Source organism: Macrotis lagotis, chromosome 1 (assembly GCF_037893015.1).
Source record: "Macrotis lagotis isolate mMagLag1 chromosome 1, bilby.v1.9.chrom.fasta, whole genome shotgun sequence".
NCBI lineage: Eukaryota > Metazoa > Chordata > Mammalia > Peramelemorphia > Peramelidae > Macrotis > Macrotis lagotis.
The window spans coordinates 897521208-897545851 of record NC_133658.1 but is presented as its reverse complement, the minus strand read 5'-3'; the positions used below and the strand labels follow the sequence as shown (position 1 = coordinate 897545851).

The 24644-nt window shown below is 40.4% G+C and overlaps 1 protein-coding gene across 4 annotated transcripts in view; it reads right to left on the bottom strand.

Annotated features, from left to right (window-relative positions):
• The window catches only part of NADK (NAD kinase), a 54812-nt gene that overhangs the window by 11300 nt on the left and 18868 nt on the right, over window positions 1–24644 (bottom strand). For 3 of the 4 annotated variants that reach the window (XM_074218712.1, XM_074218715.1, XM_074218713.1), the window contains exons 2-3: window positions 9439–9657; window positions 5409–5492 (exon numbers count right to left, since the gene is read on the bottom strand). In XM_074218712.1, the coding sequence (XP_074074813.1) occupies window positions 5409–5492; window positions 9439–9657 (303 nt within the window). Of the gene's footprint in view, window positions 1–1327; window positions 5371–5408; window positions 5493–9438; window positions 9658–24644 lie in introns of those variants that run through there. The other variant, XM_074218714.1, reaches the window with a different exon arrangement.

Genomic DNA, 24644 nt, shown 5'->3' with positions numbered 1-24644 from the left:
TGAAATTCCACCTCCTATTTCTCCAGGGTTTTATGATCAATAAAAACAGACACTTATTTTCCTTCCTCAAAAGGGCAAGCAGTAGGAGGGAAGAGGCAAGCACAGTCACCAAGAGCAGAGAATCAAATCAAAATCAACTTCTGCAGGAAAGATATAAGAGATTAAGCAAGTCATCTAATGACTGATTTTTCTAGTAAGCTGAAATATTGGAAGTAGAGGAGCATAGCAAAAAAAAAAAAAAAAAAAAGTGCCTAAGAAATACCACAAAAGGGGGCAGCTAGGTGGCGCAGTAGATAGAGTACTGGCCCTGGAGTCAGGAGTATCTGAGTTCAAATCCAGCCTCAGACACTTAATAATGACCTAGCTGTGTGGCCTTGGGCAAGCCACTTAACCCCATTGCCTTGAAAAAAAAAAAACCTAAAAAAAAAAAAGAAGAAATACCACAAAAGATCATGTTGGTTTTAATATTAATAAAGGACAGTGGTAAACACAAATGGACAGCCTATTCCTCCCTTGGAAGAAGCCCAATTCAAACTCTTTGGACTGTCTCATTAAAGATCAAAAAAACACTTTGATTGATCAACTGGACAAATACTAATTCTATCTAATCTGACAGCACTGATGGAGGTTCAGATTACATCAGGCTGATGATTTCCACACAGATTTGTCTGACACTATAACTCAATAAATGTAAATTACATATCACACCATGAAACTACCAAAATACAAGTGTGTATATTAGTCAAAATCTCAAAAAGAGATTTTGGAAGCTCCCCGTCCTTCTCCCTTTCTCTATGTATTCAGTGCTACTGGGCTGCAGAAAACACTACTGCTGGCTCCTGTGGGTCTGCCCCCCCCCCCCAATGATGCAGGTTATCTTGGGAGAAAGAAAGGTCCTTGCTCCCAATTCCAACCTCCAACTGTTGTCCCTGGGCCTTTGGGGCCTTGCCTGAAGCTTCTTTCAAGAGCTTCAACTGATTTCAACTCTTATCCTGCAAGCTGACAAAGCACGTACTTATTGGCAAACCTAGCCCCCTTGTGTGGGGAAGGTCCCTTTCTCAATTCCATTCAACAGTAGTAAGAGCTACACATAATACAAAATACAGCATACATAGCATCTGGTTAATAAATGTTATCTAAATCTAGATAACATAATAATAATCCCTGGGGGGGGGGGGGGGGGCTGAGACACTTGTCAGAAATCTCATCCTCTAGACTACCTAGTCTTCACTGATGAAAAAGGCAAGGGCACTGGAACACTGTTTTGATCCTTGCTATCAATGATTACCAAAAAGCCCAAAGTACTCATTCATTTGGCAGTACTCACCATTTCCAGGTATTTTTGGTAAATGAGACGTCATTCATAACATTCTTTATGATCTTCATGGCTTTCTTCCAAAATCACAGATAATTCTTGAAATATTTCTTGTTTATCTTAGACTAGACTGCTGCCATTGTCAAAAGAAGTTTGTTTCTCTTGGCGGGCAAAGAAAGGTTTAAGACTTGCTAACAAAACTAAAAACACGCCCAAACTCTCCCAGTGATGCATTTAACTGAAGTTAATTTCCAAATACTAAACTTTTAATTCCAAGGCACAATGCTAAGTCAACCTATGGAAACTTTTAAAACTACCAAGCCCAAAGAGACACTGACAATCACAACTATCTAGAGCCCCTGTCACTGTTATGTCTTTCATAATATAATTTTTCTCTTAATGACCCACTCCAAAGAAAAACTTCCAGATTGCTTCTAATCAGCACCATGGGAAAAAAAATCACGGGATTTTTAGCTCTTTAGTAAGCCAGTGGTTAGAGATTAATCTCCTCAGGTTTCTTTTTGACCTACCAACAGTCCCAAATAGCCAAAGCAGACCCTGTCAGGGCTAGCAAACCTTCTCTTAGTCTTGGAACAGCAGCCTAAACTGCTCTCCTTAGCAAGTAGGGGAGGGAAGGTGTCTGCAGGCTGGGCCTGCAAGCTCCTCAGCTGGCTTGGCAGTGTCCGGCCCTGCCCACCTTCTCCTCACTCAGCCCAGTATGAAAGCCAGTCAATTCTCTCACAGGTCTGGGCCAGCCCCATGGGAGGCGCTCCGGACACCACCGGGCGGAGTCTGGTGGGAGCCCAACCCTCGGCTTAGCCAAGAGGCTCAAAACAATGCAAACAAAGCTGAGATGATTTAAAGGTGAATATCACAGGGTTTAGGATTGCCTTAGGAAATCAACACAGAGTTCCCCTTCAACCTACTGTCTTTACAAGTTTAAACTGTCAGGATATTTTAGAAAACTATCAAAGGGTAAGGAAGATTTTACTGAAATGAGAAGAGAAAAACCAGACTGATTTCATTGTGCTCTAAGTGAAAAGTCAGCCCACTCCAGGCATCCCTGCAAATACTGGGAACACATCTGGGCAAAAGTGGGTGTTAAGGGCTCTCACACACACTTTATTAGCAACATCTCCAAGCAAATGAGACAGGCCTGCAGTGACAACCAGTGGGAGGCCAGGCAGCAGGGGAGAGCATTCTTCCACATATGTCAGGGAGATATTTGCATGGGCAGAGAAAGACCTAGTTGGCCCTTTCCAAGAATCTATAGGAAAACAAACATGCCAAGTGGCACCTAATTCCACAGATACCAGATGCTGCTACCACTGCTGCAATCGTGTGGGCCCCTGTTCAGGGGCTGCAGGGAGGTCCCCAAGCAGGCAGTGCATGACCACTCTGGACATCCAAGACCAACCTCTCCAGTCCCTCAAGATCCTCCCACCATCTGTCTTTTTGACCAAAATCAGGAACTGGTTGGTATTTGAACAATCTCCCACCTCCGAGTTCTTGTATGTGTGTTCACAGAGAAGCCAATCCCTATCTCATAGGGATAATGTTTAGATCCAACTATAGCAGTAAGCTGAAACCAATCTGAAAGTTAATTCAACCAATATTTGTTGAGCCCTTGCCATGTGAAAACCTCTGTTCCAGATATTTCAACACAAATGATTAAGAAGGTAAAAGGCCATCTTCACAGGAGGAAGAGATGGTGAATAAAGGTGAGTTAAAAATTAATCATGGTGATGATAAAAGTACCAATATCAATCAGTCTCCTCACATGTAAGAGAAAAGACCAAAATGAAGAGGCATTGTTATTATTCAGTCGTGTTTGACTCTTCTTGATCCCCTTTGGGTTTTCTGGAGTGGACTGGTTTGCCATTTTCTTTTCCAGTTTATATTACAGATGAGGAAACTGAGGCAAAAGGGTACTATGCCTGCCCAGGATGACACAGCCAGTAAAATGTCAGAGGATAGATTTGCAGTCAGATCCTCTTTTTTTTTTTTTTTTTTTTTTAGTTTTTGCAAGGCAAATGGGGTTAAGTGGCTTGCTCAAGGCCATACAGCTAGGTAATTATTAAGTGTCTGAGACCGGATTTGACTCCAGGGCCAGTGCTTTATCCACTGCGCCACCTAGCCGCCCCATTTATTTATTTGTTTGTTTGTTTATTTATTTGTGTATGTATGTATGTATTTATTTATTTTTTATTTCAGTCAGGTCCTCTTGACTCCATGACTAGTATTCCATCCACTGAGCTACCCAGTTGCCTTTGAAAGAGTGATTATTTTTTCATTTGAACACATTAGCAAACAGTATAATTTCTCAAAAGCCGTCACACTCTCCTCAGGTATCTGATACTCTCCTTTAAATGAAATAGTATTTAGTCTTCTCAGAAAGTTACAGAAGCAGCCACACTGTCTCAGAATATCTTCAAAGAAGAGGGGAAGGACATTTAAAAAAGAACAAGTACCAACTTTTACAATTTTGCTTATGTATACAAATGAATATTAAGTATGGAGACACTGACATGAAATCCATCACTTATTTCCTATCCTGCCTCAATTCATCTTCATCCTGAAACCTAAGAAATAGGATTAGTGATCTAGGGCTTGTCCACCCACCTTAATGCGCAGGAAGAGGTTCCTCTTGTACTGAGGTATTTCTACCTCCATAAAAGGGACCTGACTAAATCCATCATTTTAATTCTCACCAAAAGACCTGTTTTTCTCTCCTACTAATTCATGCCTTCCCATTAAAGCCACTCCATACACTAGAATAAAGATCAAAGTCTAGTTCACTCCCTCCTAAACAAATGTCCCAAAAATAAGGCACTGAACTAGAATTCCAGGTGGCTTTGTCACACCCTTGCAGGCAGCTCCCCCAATGAGGACCATCAGAAGCAGGGGGGCCCATCACTGCCTCCCTAGAAGCCTCAGGCACCACGTTCCACACAACTCTTTACTCCTCCTCCCAGGGCTGTTTCCCACTCCTTCTGGTTCTCCACCTGTGGATGCCTCAACAGCTGATAGGTGAATATCTCCCACAGGTAACCATCTTCCATTACCCCACTGGCTGCCAAGACCCTGATCTCTTCATGGTGCCCCTTCTTCATCTCTGAGCAGAGCTATCCTACAGAAAGGTCCCTCCTTGGACCTCTTCTCCCCTCTCTCTACACCCTATGACTTCAATGATCAGTCACATGCCAGTGACTCCCCAAACCACACCCCCATTCCCATTTCCAAATGTCTACCAGACATCATCCTAGGGAAGACAGGTCTTTCCTCTAAAACGTATCTGACTCTATTAACCTTCTTTGTTGATAGTACCATGGTAGGCCCAAATCAGCAGGCTCCTCCTTGGCAAGCCCTCCTCTTCTTCTTCATTCTCTAGCCCCCATCACTAGCATATGCTCCCCCACCTTCCATTTCCACTGTCAATCCCCTCTTTAATAGTTCTTTCTCCAGGCCCTGTTCCTCTGGACATTCTTGCCAAAATATAGGCCTGATCCTATCATTCCCTTTCTCATTATCTACCAAATAAAACAGGAATTTCTCAGTTTAGCAGGCAGACCCTCAATGGACTCATTCCAACCTACTTTCTTTAGCACTGGGTAAAATGGACTATTGTTCCATAAGCTATCTTCCACATAGCTGCTAGGCTCTCCCCTCTTCCTCTATCTCCACTTAGTTATAGGAATCTGAAGCTTCGCTGGATTCCTGCCTTCCCTCTCCAGACAGATTTCTCTCAGAATTTCATCAGATGAGACCTTTATATTTCATTTTATAATGAATCTGTTTACATCTCAATATCCTTAAGATAAATTGTACTGTAAGTGAAAAGTCATCCCACTCCAGGTATCCCTGGAAAAACTGGGAACACACCTGAGCAAAAGTGGGTGTTCAGGGCTCTCACACACCTGTGTACATCTCAATGGCCTTAAGGAGAATTGATTTGAGTTACTTATCCTGTTTACATACCTAAAACATGGTCATTCATACATTTGTGACTGTTTATTGAATATGTATTAAATTTTCGATGTCAAAAAGTTAAACCCTAAATATTTCTTGTTGAGTAAAAAGAAAGTCAACTTACATGATAGTCTTGGGGTTCTGCAGCATACAAGCCTTTGGTCCAAAAGTGGTCACTGGGCAAGGCCCGTGCAAAGAACGGGTCCTCCTTTTGGAGAAAAGACAACATTTTCTATTATTGCCTTAAAACAAAGATTTGAAGAAGTAGCTGTTTGGGGAAAAAATAAGAACTTATAATAACTTTTTAAAAAAAATTTTTTATACTAACTTTTAAAAGATGAAAAATGAGACTAAAATATTTATACTCTTTGAAGAGGCCCATCCCATTGCCAGGAATATAACATCAGGAAGTCAATGGCAAAAAGAAAGGCCCATAGAAAACAAAATATTTTACAGCAGCAGTTTTTGTGGTAGCAAAAACCTGGAAACTAGCCGAGCATCAAATGGGTAATTTCCCAGGAAACTGTGGTACATGAAAAATAATCAGATGTTACTGTGCTAGAGTAATATGATGTAAAGACATCTAGGACAGCTGATGCAAAATGAAGCAAGCAGGGCCAGAAAAAACAATTTACAACAAGACTCCATCAATGTAAATGGAGAACAATAAAAATGGCCTGAAAGAGCTACAAGAAGACACTCTCCCTCATTTCTTTGCAGATGTAAAGGATTAAAGGTGTGGAATATGGCATTAATAACTTTTTAAATAGGTTGGTTTTACAGCATATTTATTATAAGGGATGGGGGGGGTGGATATAGTGGAAAATGTAGGTGACATCAAAACAAAGTATCATTAAGCCTTCTTTTTGAAAATTCAAAATTCAATCTGAACTACAGTGCATTGTCCATGGAGAAAGGGATCACATAGTGTTCCTTATCTCTGACAGGGAAAGACCTAGGTTTGGGACCCAATGCTATTATTTCCAAGGGCCAATGTGCTACCATCCTGAAAAAGTCACTTCAAAAGGTTGTGATGTCCAAGCAAACCAAGGCAGCCAAGATGGTGTTGACCTTGAGAGCACCCAGCAGACTTGTAGCAGAGAACTCTGCATTTTAGAACTCAAAAGGAATTATGGGCAGAAAAGTTCAAATTCGCATAAAAGGGAGTAGGCTCCAATGACATTGAGAAAGCCAAGACCTGTGGTGGAGGCCTTTGTCTATAAGATGCTTTGCTGATGTGATGTTAGGGAATCTGTGACACCAAGTCCTCTCTTCTCTCAGCCAACCCTTTGGCCAGTCCCCAGATGAGCTAGGGATGGAAAGCCTAGGAGTTCTTCATGAAAAATGCTACTCCCCTCTTGAAAGGGAAGTAACAGACTCAAGCATATGGGGGGGGGGGGGTAGGAGAGAATACATATTTTGATTAATTGGAAAAGTAAAATTTAATTTAAAAAGTACTAGAAATTTGGCTGTTTAGTAAATTAAAGATCACATCCTTCCCTCAACATACCTGGGATAAAGAGCATAGTAGCTTTATCATTCATTTTTGCACCATTGTCACTAGAAATAGCAATCTTAGAATGAAGTGACTGGGGCAGTTAAAAATTACTGAAATTATTGAATGATTTTGTAGATTCTTTTACACACTAAAATACTGTCAATAAACAGAAGAGGATAAAGCATAATTATAAAAGGATATCAATAAATTGAATATTCTAACCAAAGGGGAAAAAAGTCTAGTTATTCCTTTTTTGGGTACAGTTCTTTACCAGGTAATTATGACATTCTTCTAAGTTTCATTTTATCCTTTTCTAAAGAAAAACTTTTAAGCTGAAAAAGTAACTGCTTCTCCAACTCTAAGGGAGCCAGTCATAGGCCTAGTAGCTCCCTCCTGCTCCCTCATTGAGGGAGGGAGGAATCAGAATTATTATCCAGAGAATCCCAGTAGCATACATTTATCAGAAGACATCTTCCAGATTAAAATCCACTTTTTTTATATATAAACATAATAAGTAGAATAATAGTTCAGTATTCTAGAGCACTGTGAACTATGTAACAGCTGATCCTCTAATATATACATATATTTCCAAAAACATGTGTGCATGCATGTGTGTATGTGCATATGTGTGTGTATGGATGGATAGCTGGATATGTGCATGCATGAAAAATAACAGATCTGGATACGTAGGCCACCTCCAATACCACCTCTGGACTCCTGGACAAATCATTCGTTTATCTCAATCCCAGTTTCAATAACTATAAAATGGGTACAATATTACCAACCTTAAATGATTGCTGCAAGCAAAGTTCTCTGCCAACTTTCCAGTCTTATTTAAATGTACTAATACAACCAGATCTAATATTGGTGGAAAAAAAATGAATGCCCTCCAGGGATCTCACTATTCAAATTCATACCGGCTATTACCATTGGACTGGAACCAATCACACACTAATGAAGTAGATTCATTATTCACACTAATCAAGAATCAATTGTAGTAACTGATACTATTTGTCAAGATATATATATATATATGGTATACCTTAAGACATTTGAAATGGACAGTAGGTTGGGCCTAGAACTGAATAGAAAAAGAATAGAAAAAGGGCTAAGCTCTTTTGGATGGTTCTGTGCTCACCTATGGCTATGGCACTTCACAAATACAAAGAGGAAGATGTTGGGTAGCTTGCCCAAGCTAGGAAAAGATATGGAGGAGACTCCACAGGATGGGCAGCAATGAACAGGCCACAATCTGGGTCTTGGAGAAAGCATCAGTGCCAGGAGAGGCCCAAGCTGCAGTTTCAGCTAGCTGGGCAGCTCAAAGAGAGCTTCAGAGACTCTCAAAGGATTCCCTGCCTGTTGGTGACAGAGCAGGGTCAGACCTTCTGGACCTCTGCTCTGGACATTGCACCTAAGCCTTTTGTGACCTCCAGTAGCTTCAATGTGTAACATTTTCCACTGTAGTTCTGATTAGAACTTGAGTTCCACTGATTTGTGCAAAGGGGACAGAGTCAAGTTTTTAAATTCCTGGGTAATAGTTAATAAAGGAAAGCTAGCATGCCAGGTTTTAAACTGGTTGATCTTCAAATTTTCTCATAAAATCTGAGAAGCATTTATTGCCTCAAGAGATAACAAGACACCAATATTAGATACAAAATAAATGAACACAATTATTTTGGTTTTACGTGTAATTCTAAAATTTAATTTGTTTGTTTTTGGCTTTTTATTTTTTTGGCAAGACAAAGGGATTAAGTAACTTGCCCAAGGTCACACAGGTAAAGCAAGTATTAAGTGTCTGAGGTCAAATTTGAATTCAGGTTCTTCTGACCCCAGAGTCGGTGCTCTATCCTGCTGCACCACCCAGCTACCCCCTCTAAAATTTAATTTCTAAAGTCAAATGGCAAAAATTTAATTTCTAAAGTCAAAGTCAAATGGCAGGATGACATTAATGGAAGAAGAATGGGTATGGGTGACATAAATAAGGAAAGATCAAACTGACATTTTCCAAAGGGGAAGAAATTTCTTATAGCAAATTATCCTAAATATTTTTTTTTTGCAAGGCAATGGGGTTAAGTGGCTTGCCCAAGGCCACACAGCTAGGCAATTATTAAGTATCTGAGGCCGGATTTTAACTCAGGTACTCCTGACTCCAGCGCCAGTACTCTATCCACTGTGCCACCTAGCTGCCCTAAATTATCCTAAATATTGGAAATTAACCTGCATTTTAGTTCGGGGTGGGGGGGGGAGCTTAAGGCTATGAAATGGTAGGGAAGAGGTAGTTTAAAATCAAGATGCTACTGAATCTAATTCACAAATTCAGAATGATCAGGCACCACCATGTGGACATGAGGCACATCCTCATGGGACATATGTGACTTTTTCATGAGGCAATCTGACATGAATACTAATCAGATATATCAGGGGACACAAAGGTCCCAGGTGATGGGACCTCTGGGAGAGGTTACCACTCATACTGACTGATTTGAGGAGCTAGGTTGCCTTCCATAAGTCTCCTTAACATTGCAAAACCTGGAGGATTCCCAGGTCTGCAATTCTGAGAACACCCAATCTCAGCAATTTTCCCTGGTCCCATCAGTCAGAAAAAGCCAATCTCCTAGCTAAAGAGGCTGGCTCTCTTCTTGCAAAGGTACTTTACCTGAATTCTTTCGTGCTCCCCAGGGCAGGTGAGGCAGATAAACTCCGAGACTTGGCTCGACCCCGGACAGGATTCCCATAGCTCCAGTCCTCATCTCCGTGACATGCTGAACAGCGGTAAGAGGATGAATCTGGATTCAACTCTTTTCCCAGACTGATTTTTTCTTGTTCCATCTCCATAGTGGACATAAGGGAATTTCCGCCAGGAAGACACTGGTGCCTTAAAGAGAATTAAAATGATAAATTCCAAGGACTCATGATTTAGTTTCTATTTTTCAGTTAATTTAGTTCGTTACATTACACCTGTCTCTTAACTGTCTGTTTTTTCTGATCTACGAACCTGTTTGAACAACAAGTCTTCTAGGAAAGCTTTGAATTCAGTCAAAATCCAGCAACATGGCCAGAAAAAGGTAACCAAATAGGTTTTATTTTCTCTTTTCCATTTTTAACTACTACTATCCCATTAGCTCAATGAAAACTTACTTTGGAAAGCTTAAACAAAATTAAAGCCAATTCTGTTTGCCGAGGCCTGTCAGGGCTACACAACGGAGATTGGGGATACAGTATAGCATTTTCAGGAAGTTACGCAGTGATGTAAATCTAGTTATTGCTCCTTTTCGTAAATCAAGAAGTCCTCTCTACTCAGAAACCTATTCCTTGAAACAATGAAAAACAAACTCAGTTCGGCAGAGCAGCCCATCAGTGGAGTCTGACAGCACCAGCTTGGCTCCACACCCATCCCTGCTGCTGCCCAGAAGGCCCACTTTGCTCTGTCTTCTGTAAGGCCAGATAAGGGTTGGGCTTCCAGATGGCTTTTTGGTTGTTCCTTCCATTTCTGTAGTCACTCTCTTTACCGTGTTCTGCTTCATCTACAAGTCACAGTAGTAGTCCTCATAGCTGTGATTTCTTATAGGTGAAATAAAATGCTCTTATATTTCTGGGCCACAAGTCATTTATCCATTCCCCAGATGATAAGAGTCTACCTTGTTTCCAAGTGGTAACTTTTTCTATCTCGAGGACATGTTTGGCTCCCCCCTCACTTCTCAGCCTGAGAAGCTGTCCTGGTCGGGTCCACTCCAGACGCCTCTCCTTGGTCCTGCTCCTCCTGAGTGCTCAGTGGTTTCTAACACTGCTGACTCCCCACATACTTTCTCCCCCTTCCTGCTTACTTCTGCATCTCAGAGATCTCAGGATCTCCACAGTCTCACACTTCTGTTGGCCTGCTTGACTTTTCCACTCAAATATCCCAGACGCATTTCAAACTTAACTTACCCCAAACATCACCTGATTCTTTACACTTTTTTCCTTTTTGGTTTTAGTGGGGCTATGGAGTTAAGTGGCTTGCCCAGGGTCTCACAGCCAGTGAGTAAGTATCAAGTGTCTAAGGACGGATTTGAGCTCAGGTCTTCCAGTCTCCTGAGGCTGGGGGGGGGGGGGGGGGGGCAAGGGCTCTCTACAATCTTTCTGATCCAAACCCTTTTCTCTATTTACGGAAAAACCACACTGATTCTGGCTCTTGTTGCCTCACTAATGGACTAGCCCAAGGTTTAGTCAACTATAGCCCTAGCTAAGGATAGTTTTTACATTTTTTAAATGCATTTTTTGGTGTCAAAGGACATAAAAACCATTCCAAGCTTTCTGGGCCCCACAGGCAGGCTGCAGTTGGCCCTCCAGGCCCAGCGGCTCAGTGCCCCCTCCTCCGTGCATTACACCCCCTACCTACTGTTTACCAGAGAGACAATCCTAAAGCTCAAGCCTCTGCCACTTCCCTAGCCTAGAAGCTGAAAAGTCCCCCCATGTTCCAAGGAAAGAATAAAGACCAGTCTCTGATGGGAAGACCCCACCTGATCTGGTCAGTCTACTTATCCAGGTTCTTCCTCTCACACATTCTATTTTCTAAAAGATCTGACCCAATGGCTGTTCCCTTGGCATGCTATTTCAAATCTCCTTCCTCTTGGTGTATACACAGGGTATTTCCCACACCTGGAATGTCCTCTATCTTTACCCATGCCTCTTGGAAGTCCAAGCCCCTTCCCCAAGGACCACCTCTTTCAGAAGGCCTTTCCAGACTTCCTTTGGGTCATCAGGGCCCCATCCCCAAACCCAATGACTGTGTACTGCTGTGGTTTAAATGAATGTACATGTACAGTGACTCAGTTGAAAACATGTCTCTCCACAACAGAATAAGGTTCACAAGAAAAGGGACTCTCCTGCTTTTGTACTGGCAGCACCTAGTAGGTTATTTAACAAATGCTTGTTGATGTACTGACCAGCCCAGGTAAATACAGTCAGTGTAGCACCAGCTGGCCAGCCATTTGATGAAGAATGCTCTGTCCACATACACCACTGAACAAAAAAATAATACAAATGGCCCTCAATCGTATGGCGTTGCCATTCACTGAGGCAATGATAGTGGCAGGGAAGTATTTTTTCCCATTATAAAATATGTCAACAAAACAAACTCCTGAAACTGGGACACTAATGCATTTGTGGAAGGCATTGCAAACTGATCCAACTATTCTGTTTTTTTGCAAGGCAAACAGGGTTAAGTGGCTTGCCCAAGGCCACACGGCTAGGTAATTATTAAGTGTCTGAGACCGGATTTGAACCCAGGTACTCCTGACTCCAAGGCCGGTGCTTTATCCACTGCGCCACCTAGCCGCCCCATCCAACTATTCTGGAGAACAATTTGCAACTACGCCCAAAGAGCAATCACCTGTATCTACCTTTTAACTCAGCAATACCTCGACCAGCTCTGAATCCCACAGAGATTATAAGAAAGGGGATGTACAAAACTAGTAACAGGGGATGCCCATCCATTGAGTAAGTTGTGGCATAGGAATATACTGGAATATTGTTGCTCCATGAGAAATGATGAGCAGGGGGATTTCAGAAACACCTGGAAGGACAGAGTGAAGTGAACTGAACCAGCAGAGCATGTATACCTCAGTTAGTAACCCTGTATGACGATCAACTATGACAGACTTAGCTCTTCTCAGCAATATGGTGATCAAAGACAATTCTGAAAGACCTGCCATCCACATCCAGAGAAAGAATCATAGATCCTGAATGTAGATCAATGTATACGATTTTCACCTTTTAAAATTTCCTTCTTGTGGTTTTTCCTCTTTTTTTTGTTCTGATTCTTCTTTCACATCATGACCAATATGGAAATATGCATAACGTGACTGCACATCTATAACCTAAAGTGGATTACTTGCTATCCTAGGTGAGGGTGAGGAGAGGGAGGGAAAACATTTTACAAAAATTAATGTTGAAAATTATCTTTACATGTAATTGGGGGGGGGGGGGATTCCTGCATTAGTAATATAAAAAAAATTGAAATCTGTAGTAAACTCACCACATATGGGCAACATATTTTTCTCTGGAACTGTGGTATGTCCAATGACCAAAGAGTAAATATTACTGAAGACTAGCAATCTCCACATTCTTGTAGAAATAAAATGAGAAGACAGAAGGAAAATGCAGCTAAATGGAAGGAACTCTTAGACTCTCTTTGGAAAGGAAAATAAAGAAAGCAACAAGTCATTTCATGGGATTTGGCCATCCTCAGTTTCAATGATTATACTAAGTATTTATGGGGAGAAAATTCCACCATTAAGTATATAAACATTAGCAACTTTTGTAAAGGATAAAGAGAATCCCATTAGATCCACCAAATTAAATCAAAATGAACTTTGATATTCAATGATTTCAATGCCACATTTAAAAAGACAGTTTAAAAAAATGGAAAATACAGAGTAAGGAATGGGAGAAGTCCAAAACTTAAGTGACCACAGGGATTGTATTGTTTTGTCTTATTCTTTTCATTTACATTGTTGCAGTCACTGTGTCTACTCTTTTCTTGGCTTCACTTCCCTTGCATCAGATTACGTAAATCTTATCATTCTTCTTTATAATTGTTGAGTTGTTGACAACCTTATTTGGAATTTTCTCAACAAAAATACTGAATGGTTTGCCATTTTCCTTCTCTAGTTTGTTTTTTAATACATCAGGAAACTGAGACCATCAGGGTCAAGTGACTTGCTCAGGGTCACACAACTAGTGTCTGAAGCCACATTTGAATTCAGAAAGATAAGTCTTCTGACTCAAAGACCAAACTATCTGCTTCACCACCTTGCTAACTAGTGGCCATAAAAAGAAATCTGAGTAAAAGGACACTTGATTCAGCAGAGTATAATACCAAAAAGCTGTTTCCCTGACATCACTCAAGTTCAGATATGAACCCCTGAAGTGTTTAACACCAGGGATGAACTAGTCTAAAGATTCTGCATTGGCCACTGTCACAGAGATGCAACAGAGTCCCAGGTTGAAGAGAAATTCCATACAGATGGTGATGTCCTCCAGATAATTCTGATTATAGATAATTATGTCCAAGCTTCAGATGGGGGGGGGGGGGCATTTGAAAGAATCTAGCCTGACCAAACACACAAGAAAAACAAGGCAGATGAAAAATGTCTATTATCCAGACTATGATATGCAGTTAGATAGGAAAATCTACAGAACACATCCATCAGCAATCACATCTTGGATAGACATACAAGGAAACACTACAAATGGAAAATAACAGGGATACAAAAGGAGGCTTAATTACCTTTGGAAAACTTCAAAGTTCTTTTACTGACCTAAACAAGGGCACATCTTTCCACAAAATAGCAACATTCAACTGGGACTGTTTGGTACAATCATGGAACAATGCTTCAGAAGAATAGAAAACAAAGGATGGAGGGGCACATAGTGAATATAAACACACCAAAGCATTTTAAATAAATTATGGAAGAGGGGTGGCTAGGTGGTGCAGTGGATAAAGCACCGGCCCTGGAGTCAGGAGTACCTGGGTTCAAATCCAGTCTCAGACACTTAATAATTACCTAGCTGTGTGGCCTTGGGCAAGCCACTTAACCTCATTGCCTTGCAAAACAAAACAAAACAAAAAAATAAAGGAAGAGAATAAGACTAAAAAATGTAACAAAAAATCCACCCAATTGAAAAAGACAGCACAAATAAGGGGGAAGGGCAGATGGTGTGTGTGCTCCACTGGTATCCCTAGATATGAGGGGAAGCTTTGGTTAATAGTACAGGGATTGATGGGCTACAATCTGTATTGTTGGAAAGAAGACCTACAATGATGAGATCTCTGAGAGATTAGATATGTGACAACCATTGAGATCTCCACTGAGGATACACTCAATTTAGGGTAGGGGAAGAAATGAAACGTGTACCATTTAGTATGACACAAAGTAGGGGGTAAAAAGGGGAGAGAGACCAAAGTGTGACAAGAAGAGGACCAAGGGAATGAAGATTGACAGAAGAGATAAAAGTTTCCCTCTCTCTATGTGCTCAAGGATATTTTTTCTTTTAAGTCTTTCTCTTTTTCAGAATTACAAAAGGTTGTTCCAAGTTAAGGAAATTATCAATATATGATTCTTTACAAGGAGGAAACAAAAAATGAAAGCAGATGACTATATCTGATAAATGTCTTATGATTTGAGCTAAGATCTTTTTTTTTGTCCAATGGCAAAATAAATATCTCAATAAACACCAAGCAGAAGGCAGTAACTATCCATAAAGGGCTAGCAAGCTCTAGCCCCAAAATAGGTATGATTATTCAATTTCCATTTGACTAACAAATTTCTATTTTTGAAAAACAAAAAAGAATACATTCTTTAAATATCTCCTATGTGTCTGTTTGGGCAGTGAGATGTTACAGTGGATAGAGCTCTGGCCTGACTTCAAACCCAGTCTCAGACACTTACTAGATGTGTGCAGCCTGGGCAACTCAATTAACCCCTATTTGTCTCAGTTTCTCATTTGTAAAATGGGGACACACTGGAGAAGGAAATGGGAAACCACTCTAATATCTTTGCTGCCAAGAAAAGCTCATGGACCAAGTCCAAGGGGTCACATAGAATTGGACACAACTAAATAACAACAATGCACTATCTACATACAAGTTGTTTCTTCCACTAGAATGTAAGTTCTTTGAGACAAAGGGTCTATTTTTTTTGGCCTTTTCTTTGTTATCCCCATTGCTTAGCATGTACCTAATATAATTTTAAATACTTAAAAGATACTGGTCAATCATTTAAATTGACTTTAAATGCATTACTATTTTTAAATTCCTTGAGTTTTTAATGGAACATTATTTTGTAAAACCACTAAGCATCTCTTTTATTCATATAATTTCCTTCCAAGTGAGGCATAATATTTCTATATTAAAAAAACATACATAATAGTTTCAAGTTTATTTATCTGATTTTCTCCACGGAATACAATATACTGAAAACTGTTGAAGCCTAGAATGGTACAAAGTTTTCATATTTTTAATGCCATTTTTGACATTAATTATTAGAAAAATCAATATGACAAATTGAAGTACTTAGTACAAGAAAACCTGGCACTTTCATTTAAATATTTCAACTCTAATTTATTCTGGTCAACAGTAGCTATATTTCGCTCCAGTCAGTGAAAAGGGAGAAGGGATATTTTTAGAGTTTTAATTATCTAAGTTTAAAAAAAATTATTTTATTGTAAGATAAAGCACTTTTTACATTGTGCCAATCAACCAAAAATAATCAAACAGGATAGTCTCAGCCCCCAAAGAGTTTACAATCTAATGAAAGAAAACACAAAGTGGCGCTGGAAATGGGGGAGGCACTAGGCCCTCTTGATATGATATCCCTTTTGGTGTTCAGGTCTGAGCAACTCTTCCTGACCCCATTTGAGATTTTCTTGGCAAAGACACTGGAATGATTTGCCATTTCCTTCTCCAGCTCATTTTACAGATGAGGAAAGTGAAGCCAATGGGGTTAAATGACTTGACCAGGGTCACACAACCACTAAGTGTCTGAGGCCAAATTTGAACTCAGTAAGAGAAGTTTTCTCGACTGTAGACCTGGTACTCTATCCACCACACCACTTAGTTGTCTGGTTATAATCACTAAGCTATCTACATATTATGATTTGAAGCAAACTGCAGAACTGTCTCATTCTTTAATAGCTCCAACTCTATAAAGAAAATTCTCTATTCTAAGAAGGGAATTTTGGCCTGAGAATGAAGCTCTCGAAAACTTGAGCTTCCTTGTTTTGCCTTGCCCTTAGGATTTTTATAAAAAAATACATTTGGGGCGGCTAGGTGGCATAGTGGATAAAGCACTGGCCTTGGAGTCAGGAGTACCTGGGTTCAAATCCGGTCTCAGACACTTAATAATGACCTAGCTGTGTGGCCTTGGGGAAGCCACTTAACCCCATTTGCCTTGCAAAAACCTAAAAAAAAAAAATACATTTAAAAAAATGTATTAAGGCCAGCTGTCCAAAATATTTGAAATAAAACATTAAACTATTTTTTAATAATCTTTACTTGAGAAGAAAAGAAAAAAGTCCCCACCTCTCATTTTGGTAAAGAGTACTTAGAAATGAGGAAGGAAAATGAATTCTGCTTACAAATGAAGATTCAAATTCAAAAATAGAAAGCACAGAAGACATTTTCTATTTTGCTAAATTTGACAGAAATCCAATCACAGACTCATTCAAAGTATTCCTTATCACACAGAACCAAATAGCTGATAAATGACAAGTTACTGCTAAGGGGAGAAACCAAAACTTTCAAAGACATATTCCAGATGTTAAAGAAGGTTCTTTTATCAAGTTGAAGGAATAAAGAATTTCTTTAGCAGCAGCATAACTAACCCACACTTGAACAAAGTGGCATTTTGAATGTTTATCATAAAAATACTTTGCTACTCAAACTTGCAAAATCTACCATCTAAGAACAAATGCTGGGAAAATGGTAGCAAGGTCATTTAATTCACAGTTGTTCCTGGACATATTTGGCCTCCTTAGCCTTCAAAAGAAGCTGCTGGGTTAGTCCTTAAGGATAACGTGCTCCAAAGGGCTAAAAGACCTTTTCATTTTGTCAAAATGATCTGACAGAATAATTCTAGCTATGTGTCCTCACCCATTCTTTCTAATAAATGCAGCAAGTGATCTTGGGGACTCAGGATTCACAAATGAAGCTGTAGTGGGTGATTCATACATATATATATTTCATATTTTCTAACACATCTTCTAGGAGACTACATTTGGCTAGTTTCTCCAAGCACTTTCATTTCCAATACATATTTATCATAGTCCTATGAACCACAACTAATAATATACTCAAACCATATGGTCATTGTACGAGTGAGACAAGTTGTTGCTAAGTGAATCACAATAGTGTTACACAAGAACTCCCACAACAGATCTAACAGTTAACTGGCATATTATTTATTCCAAATGTATTTGAATATATTGGCATATTTCTCAGAGTTGTCATGAACTTTTCCCAATTTTGCCAATTGACTTTAGGCAAGGATGTCAGGGTCTGTCAAGTGCTGAGCTACCTCCCCAGGGCCCGCAGGCGCACTGGAGTTCGGAGACATTTTCCATTTCAGCCTAGCTTTGCACAGATGTTATCCTTACAGGCACTTGAGTCATCTGAGCTTTAAAGGTTCTGAAACTTCATCATCCAGATGGATTATTGTGCTTGTCTTTTGGTGAGACTTTTTCAATGCTTCTTATGGTTATTAGGATGTTGGCTGATGAATTTTCTGAAGAGGAGAGCAGCAAAGTCATATTAGGTCATCCAAGAGACAAGAGACACTAACTTCTTAAAAATATGACAAAGGTGATCCCCATGTCGGTACTGTCCATATTAATCAGATTTAAGTATTACAGTTATTTAAAATCAAGAGAAAAATAAGAAATCTTAAGGTTTAGATTTTTTTTCCTCCTTGGGTCCAATGGATTTCCCATATCATCCCACCCCCATGGCTGGAATACTCTTCCTCCTAACCTCTGCTGCTTGGTCTCAAGACAGCTCCAATTCTACTATCTAAAAGAGACCTTTCCCAGTCATTTACCCTCACATCCCTACCATTTGGGTCTTCCCTCCGGGGTTACCTCCAGTTTACACTATATGTATCTTATATGTACAATTTTTTACACCTTGGAAGTGAGGACAATGGGTATGCTTTTGCCTTTCTTCATGTACCCACAGTGTCAGCACATGGCCCTTAATGAATGCTTAATTGTTTGGCAACACTATATACACAATGAACGTCAGCAAAATATCTACCACATAAAAAGGTTGTAGTTTATAGTTTATCTACCTCATAAAACCAGTCCCCATAATCCACCAATGATTTAGAAGAGATCAAAAAAGACCTGGGTTACAAACAGTTCTTGCTACACTGGTGACCTAAAGTTACTGAACCTCCCTCAGCTTCAGTTTTGCAATCTGTAAAACGGGCAGTTACTGCCCAGGATCACATATGATCAAAATTACGCAAAGGAGGGGGCAGGGAGAAAGAGAAAGTCAAGAAACAGACAGATATGGAGTTTTGTAAACTTTAAAGTCCTTTCTCTCATTTTCTTCTGGATTTTGGTTACTTCCAAAGAGAAATGATTTTTTTTTGGTGGGCTTATTTTGTATCTCGCTCTTTGTAAAAGTATTGTCACTCTACTAATTAATATTTCAAATTCAACCCACCCCAAAACAGAACTCATTACCTATTTAATCCTTCTCCTCCTCAAGGTCCCTAATTCATGTTAGAAGCTCAACATTCTTCTTCCATTCTGGTCTGTAGACTCAGTATTTTACTCCCTCCTGACCCTCCCTCCTCTTCCATATTCAATCCTGTCATCTCAACTACATCACTTGTATCATTGGCAGCTACCATTTTAGTTCAGTCCTTTACCCTCTCTTGCCTGGATGGATTGTGATGGGACTCTGACTGCTCTCCCCGCTTCAAGCCCCCCTGCTCTCAACCCATTCTTCTCTCAGGTGCCAAAGGCACAGCTCTCCTATTTGGACCCTCCCTTTACTCTAAGTCGAATATAAACTCCTGTTTGACATTTAAGGCCTGTGCAACTCTGACCCCAATATATATTTCCAGCCGCGTTACAAATCTCTTTTCAAAGTGAGGAATCTCTGTCTGGACAGTCAGACTGGTATTCTCTCTGTTCTTCTCCATGTCCATTCCTTTGCACTCAGATCTCAGTACAGAATGCCAAAGGCAGAGGATAAAGAACACCTTTAACAAGTCAACATCTCCCTGTTTTATCTCCCCCCACCTCCAACTTATGTCATGAACAGCTCCCCCTGCATCAGGGAACCTTGAGGACAAGTCACCTTGTACCATCTTGACCTATGCAGGAGGAAGTCTCCTTGCTGGAGAAAGCCTTCTAATTATCTTTCATAGATGAGGAGATGGAGACCCAGTTGGGTTGCGTGTCTAGCCAAGACCACACAGCTAATTTTAGGAGGGCAGGACACCCTGTCTTTCTGACTGCCGACTCAGGCACCCTAACCTTCAGACTACACTGTTTCTCTCGATAATTATACTCTCTACCCATGTCACAGCTTAAGTACAAATTATTAATGATGTTATTTATAATCTAAGAACAGCTAGGTGGGAATCAGGTGGACTCAGACACTTCCTAACAGCATGACTAGAGAAAAGTCACTTACCTTCTCAATCTCATTCCTTATCAGTAATAAAAGAATAGTAAAAAAGACTTTGAAAAGCTAGCCACATAAATGTGAGCTATGAGTGGTATGGGTATTAAGTATTGCTAAGAGCCCACCCTAGAGTCCTCCTGGGCTTCCTCCCTTTAGGATGGTGCTGCCTTGAGCCTCACTGGTCAACTTAGGCAAGGCCTCTGTCTCTGCCATCCAAAGACTATAATGGCTCCATCAAGCAGACTGGACTCATCACCAAGCTGGCTCTGGACAGACTATAACACAAACTGGGGACAGGTACAATGATAAGCGTAAAAGGAATATGCATGGGGCGGCTAGGTGGCGTAGTGGATAAAGCACTGGCCCTGGAGTCAGGAGGACCTGGGTTCAAATCCAGTCTCAGACACTTAATAATTATCTAGCTGTGTGGCCTTTGGGCAAGCCACTTAACCCTGTTTGCCTTGCAAAAACCTGAAAGAAAGAAAGAAAGAAAGAAAGAAAGAAAGAAAGAAAGAAAGAAAGAAAGAAAGAAGAATAAAGGAATATGTACATGATGATTAAGACTTATATCCCATTAAGCAGAACCAGACCTGGTAGCAATCTTCCTGAATTCAAATCTGCTCTCAGACACTCATTAGCTGTGTGACCTTGGGCAAGTCCCTCCACCCTGAGCGCCTCGCATCCAGGGTCATTTCCCATCATTCTGATCCACATCTAACCACTGGACCCAGAAGACTCTGGAGGAGACAGTGAGGCTGGTGACTTAGCACAGCCCCCTCACTCAAATCCAATTCATGTGCTTGTCATGGCAACACCTCCCTGATGTCATGGTCATCTTCAAGAAGGAAGGACAAACATCATCATGGGGGCAGGGAGAAGGCTCAGAATAAGCCTGTTGGCTGAAAGGAAGCGATCAGGAGCCTCAATGACTCAAAAGTCTCACTCCCAGAAGCCTTTGCTGGTGTTCACTGGCCGCCACCTCATGGACAACCATTGCCTCTGTGCCCCGTCTGTTCCTGTTCCCCACTGTGGCTTTCACACAGAAGCTGCCCCTGCCCCTCCTGGCTCCGACCAGCGTGTCTAACTTTCCCTTTTAAGAAATCATTTTCAGCTCACACCTCTCAGACTGGCCAATATGACCAGAAAGGACAACGATCAATGTTGGAAGGGATGTGGGAAATCTGGGACACTAATGCATTGTTAGTGGAGCTGTGAACTCATCCAACCTTTCTGGAGAGCAATTTAGGATTATGCCCAAAGGGCAGAAAAAATGTGCATACCCTTTGATCCAGCAATACCACTACTGGGTCTATACCCTGAAGAGATGATGAAAAAGGGTAAAAACATCACTTGTATAAAAATATTCATAGCAGCCCTGTTTGTGATGGCAAAGAATTGGAAATTGAGCGAATGTCCTTCAATTGGGGAATGGTGTGTGTGATGGAGCACTACTGTTCTATTAGAAACCAGGAGGGATGGGAAGTATGGAAGGATTTGCATGAGTGAGATGAGAAGAACCAGAAGAACGATGTATACTCTAACAGCAACATGGGGGCGATAATCAACCTTGATGGATTTGCTCAGTTCATCAGGGACAATTTTAGGGTATCTGCGATAGAGAATACCATCTGTATCCAAAGGAATAATTGTGGAGTTTAAACAAAGACCAAAGACTATCACCTTTAATTGAAAAAAAAATTATTTTATGTATTATGTAAATTTGTTATCTCTTATATTTTATTTTTTCCTTAAGGATATGATTTCTCTCTCAACACATTCAATTTTGATCAATGTATAGCATGGAAACAAGGTAAAGACTATCAGACTGCCTTCTGTGGGGGGTGGGGGGGAGGGAAGTGAGATTGGGAGGGGAAATTGCAAAATTAAAAAAAAATTTTTAAATCATTTTATTCTGACTCAACAAGATTTCCTCTACATTTGAAGCCTGGGGTTTGGGGTTTTTTCCCCTTACACTGTCACCATTCTCTCTTCCCTTTCTTGCTCCTTTTGCCAAGGCAAACCTCTCCACCCAAGCTCTGGATTCCCTTTCCCATCTCTGTTGGGAGCCTGCCCCAATAATTAATTTCTCCCATCCATAAAAGAAGGGAGTTGGGCGAGTGACGTAGGAGACCCTTGCCAGCACTCCCCCACACTCAAACATACTGAGTGAGGGGCTTCCTATTGCTTCTAGGACCTTAAAGAAGTCCTCAAACTGGTTTGGAAAGCCAGATCTCCTCAAGGATCCAAACCCAAGGTCTCTACTTAGCAGCATTTACTCCAGCCCTTCTCTCCTATCCTCCCACATCCCTTTCTGGGTCTCCTCCACAGAATTTCTCTTTACACCAGCCCAGTCAAGCTGAACTTGCTGCCCTTCTCCAGTCACCAACTTCCTTCCAAGACCAGCTGCCAGTGAAGGCTGTCTTTGCTCTGAAGTGAACAGAAATGACTTCATTTCTGGTGTTTAGGTTGTTTCTACGGAGAGGGCAGTACAGCCCAGGAGAAGCCAGATGACTCAATCAGGAAGGTTGGGCCTGAGTCTGCCTTGCCCCCCATGGCTTTCCAACTGCTAGGACTGTGGAGTTCAGAGCAGGGGCAGGTCCCCACTGAGCTTCCTTGTCCACAGGTGAGGAGACCTGTGCCAAAAAGAATTATTTTACACATGCCTAAGTGTGGTCATTGTTTCTCGAGATAAAATGTAAGCTCCCTTCAATGTTTGTCTTTAAAATTTTCTTTTGTCACTGCATTGGAAGGAGAAGGGAACAAGTCTCTTTGTCGTGCCTACTATGTGCCAGTCACAAAGCTAATTAAGCATTTTGCAAAGAATCTCTGAGAATAGATGACCAATCCGTCATGGTGACCGATGCCAGCTGTGCCCTGTCTCCATCTGGTTTCCTGTTCACTGGGCTTACAGAAACTGTCAGATATATGGGAGAGGATGGGGGGAGCACCCACACACCACAAAGATGCCCATGGAATCATTTCATTCCCACAGAGTTAGAGCACATTTCACTCCCTCTTACTGTCTAGTCCCAGAGATGTCTGTCCCATGATAACTACCTCAGTTTCTAGATGTATTTAGCTATCCTATTAATAGGATGAAGAAAGTAGGAACTTAGGGAACTAAATTTTAGGATAAGATTTTGTATTGTTGAAAGCATTATGAAACTCATCTCTTTGGCACAATAGTTCCCAGACAACTAAATTCCTAAACTTGGAATTTGTGGACCTGGCCCAGCCCAGAGTTACATAGCTAGGAAGCATGAAAGGCAGGATTTGAACCCTGCTCCTCCTGACTCCAGGTCCAACACTATGATTGTTACCTAAGAATGTTGCCACCAAAATCTTAAATTACCAGTGGTTGTTTATGGAAACAAAACAGGAGTTCAATATTGGTCCATTTCATGAATTCCTCTGGTAAATCAAACAATAATTAGAAGCAGAAAAATGCTATTTTCCAACATATTCACAGGTTGTAATTGATAATAAGCTATATCACTATTCTACGTCTTGACAAAACCCATCTTTTCCCCCACCAGAAATTGTGAGATATTCAGCAATTCCTGATCTATTTGCTGTTCTTTTCCCTCATTAATACACACACTTGGGTGTACCTTCAAGAATAACAGCCTCAGGAGTAGTTAAGTGGTGCAATGAATAGAGCACCCACCCTGGAGTCAGGAAGTCCTGAGGTCTCAGACACTTAATACTTACTTAGCTGTGTGACCTTGGATAAGTCACTTAACCCCATTGCCTTGGGGGGAAAAAAGAATAATAGCCTGAGCAAGATGATCTATAGGACATCAAAATCTGGTCACCTGATTACAAGGTCAAGATTCTTCCCCTCATACTTGCTACCTTGTGCAAGAGGCCCAGATAAATGAAAAACTCAGCCATAACTGAAACAACCACTTTGAATTTTATTAGCAAAAGCCAGAGTTTACTTTTAGAAGAACTAAAAAAAAAAAGCAAATAGTGTTTTTATTTTAAAAGAATATTCTAAAAAAAAAAGAATATTTATGTGTTCATGGTTTACTGCTGAACTATTCCAGAAGCTCTATCAGTCTTTGCTAGTCAAGACTATGAGTATGATGACTAAAAATAACTTAATTTAGAAAATAATGCGATTAAACACAAAAAACAGTTTCTTGAATTCAACTGAGTTTTCCATGTTCCATTTTATCAATGGTTAATATGACTAGGATGCAATTGCATTTAATCTAAGTTTGTGTTTGGCTTAATGATATTTTAAAAAAATCAAATTTCTGACTTCCTCCAAATGCATTCAGACTTCCGATAGCACAGATTTTATAATTTATTATTACAAAAACCAGGACCCACATATTTAGTTTAAAAAAACAAACATCTGGTAGTAGGATTCTTAACTAGTAAGGGCTTCCTTGAAATATTTTCTGAGAGGAAGAGTTAAAACAGGGAAAGAAAATTATAGACCTACCTCCCTAATATAGATGCAAAAATCTTAAATAAAATCTTAGCAAAACAATTACAACAAGTTATCACTGGGATAATACATTATGATCAAGTAGGATTTATTCCGGGAATGCAGGGTTGGTTCAATATTAGGAAAACTGTTAGTATACTCAATTATATCAACAACAAACCTATCAGAAACTATATGATCATATCAATAGATGCTGAAAATTTTGACAAAATACAGCATCCATTCC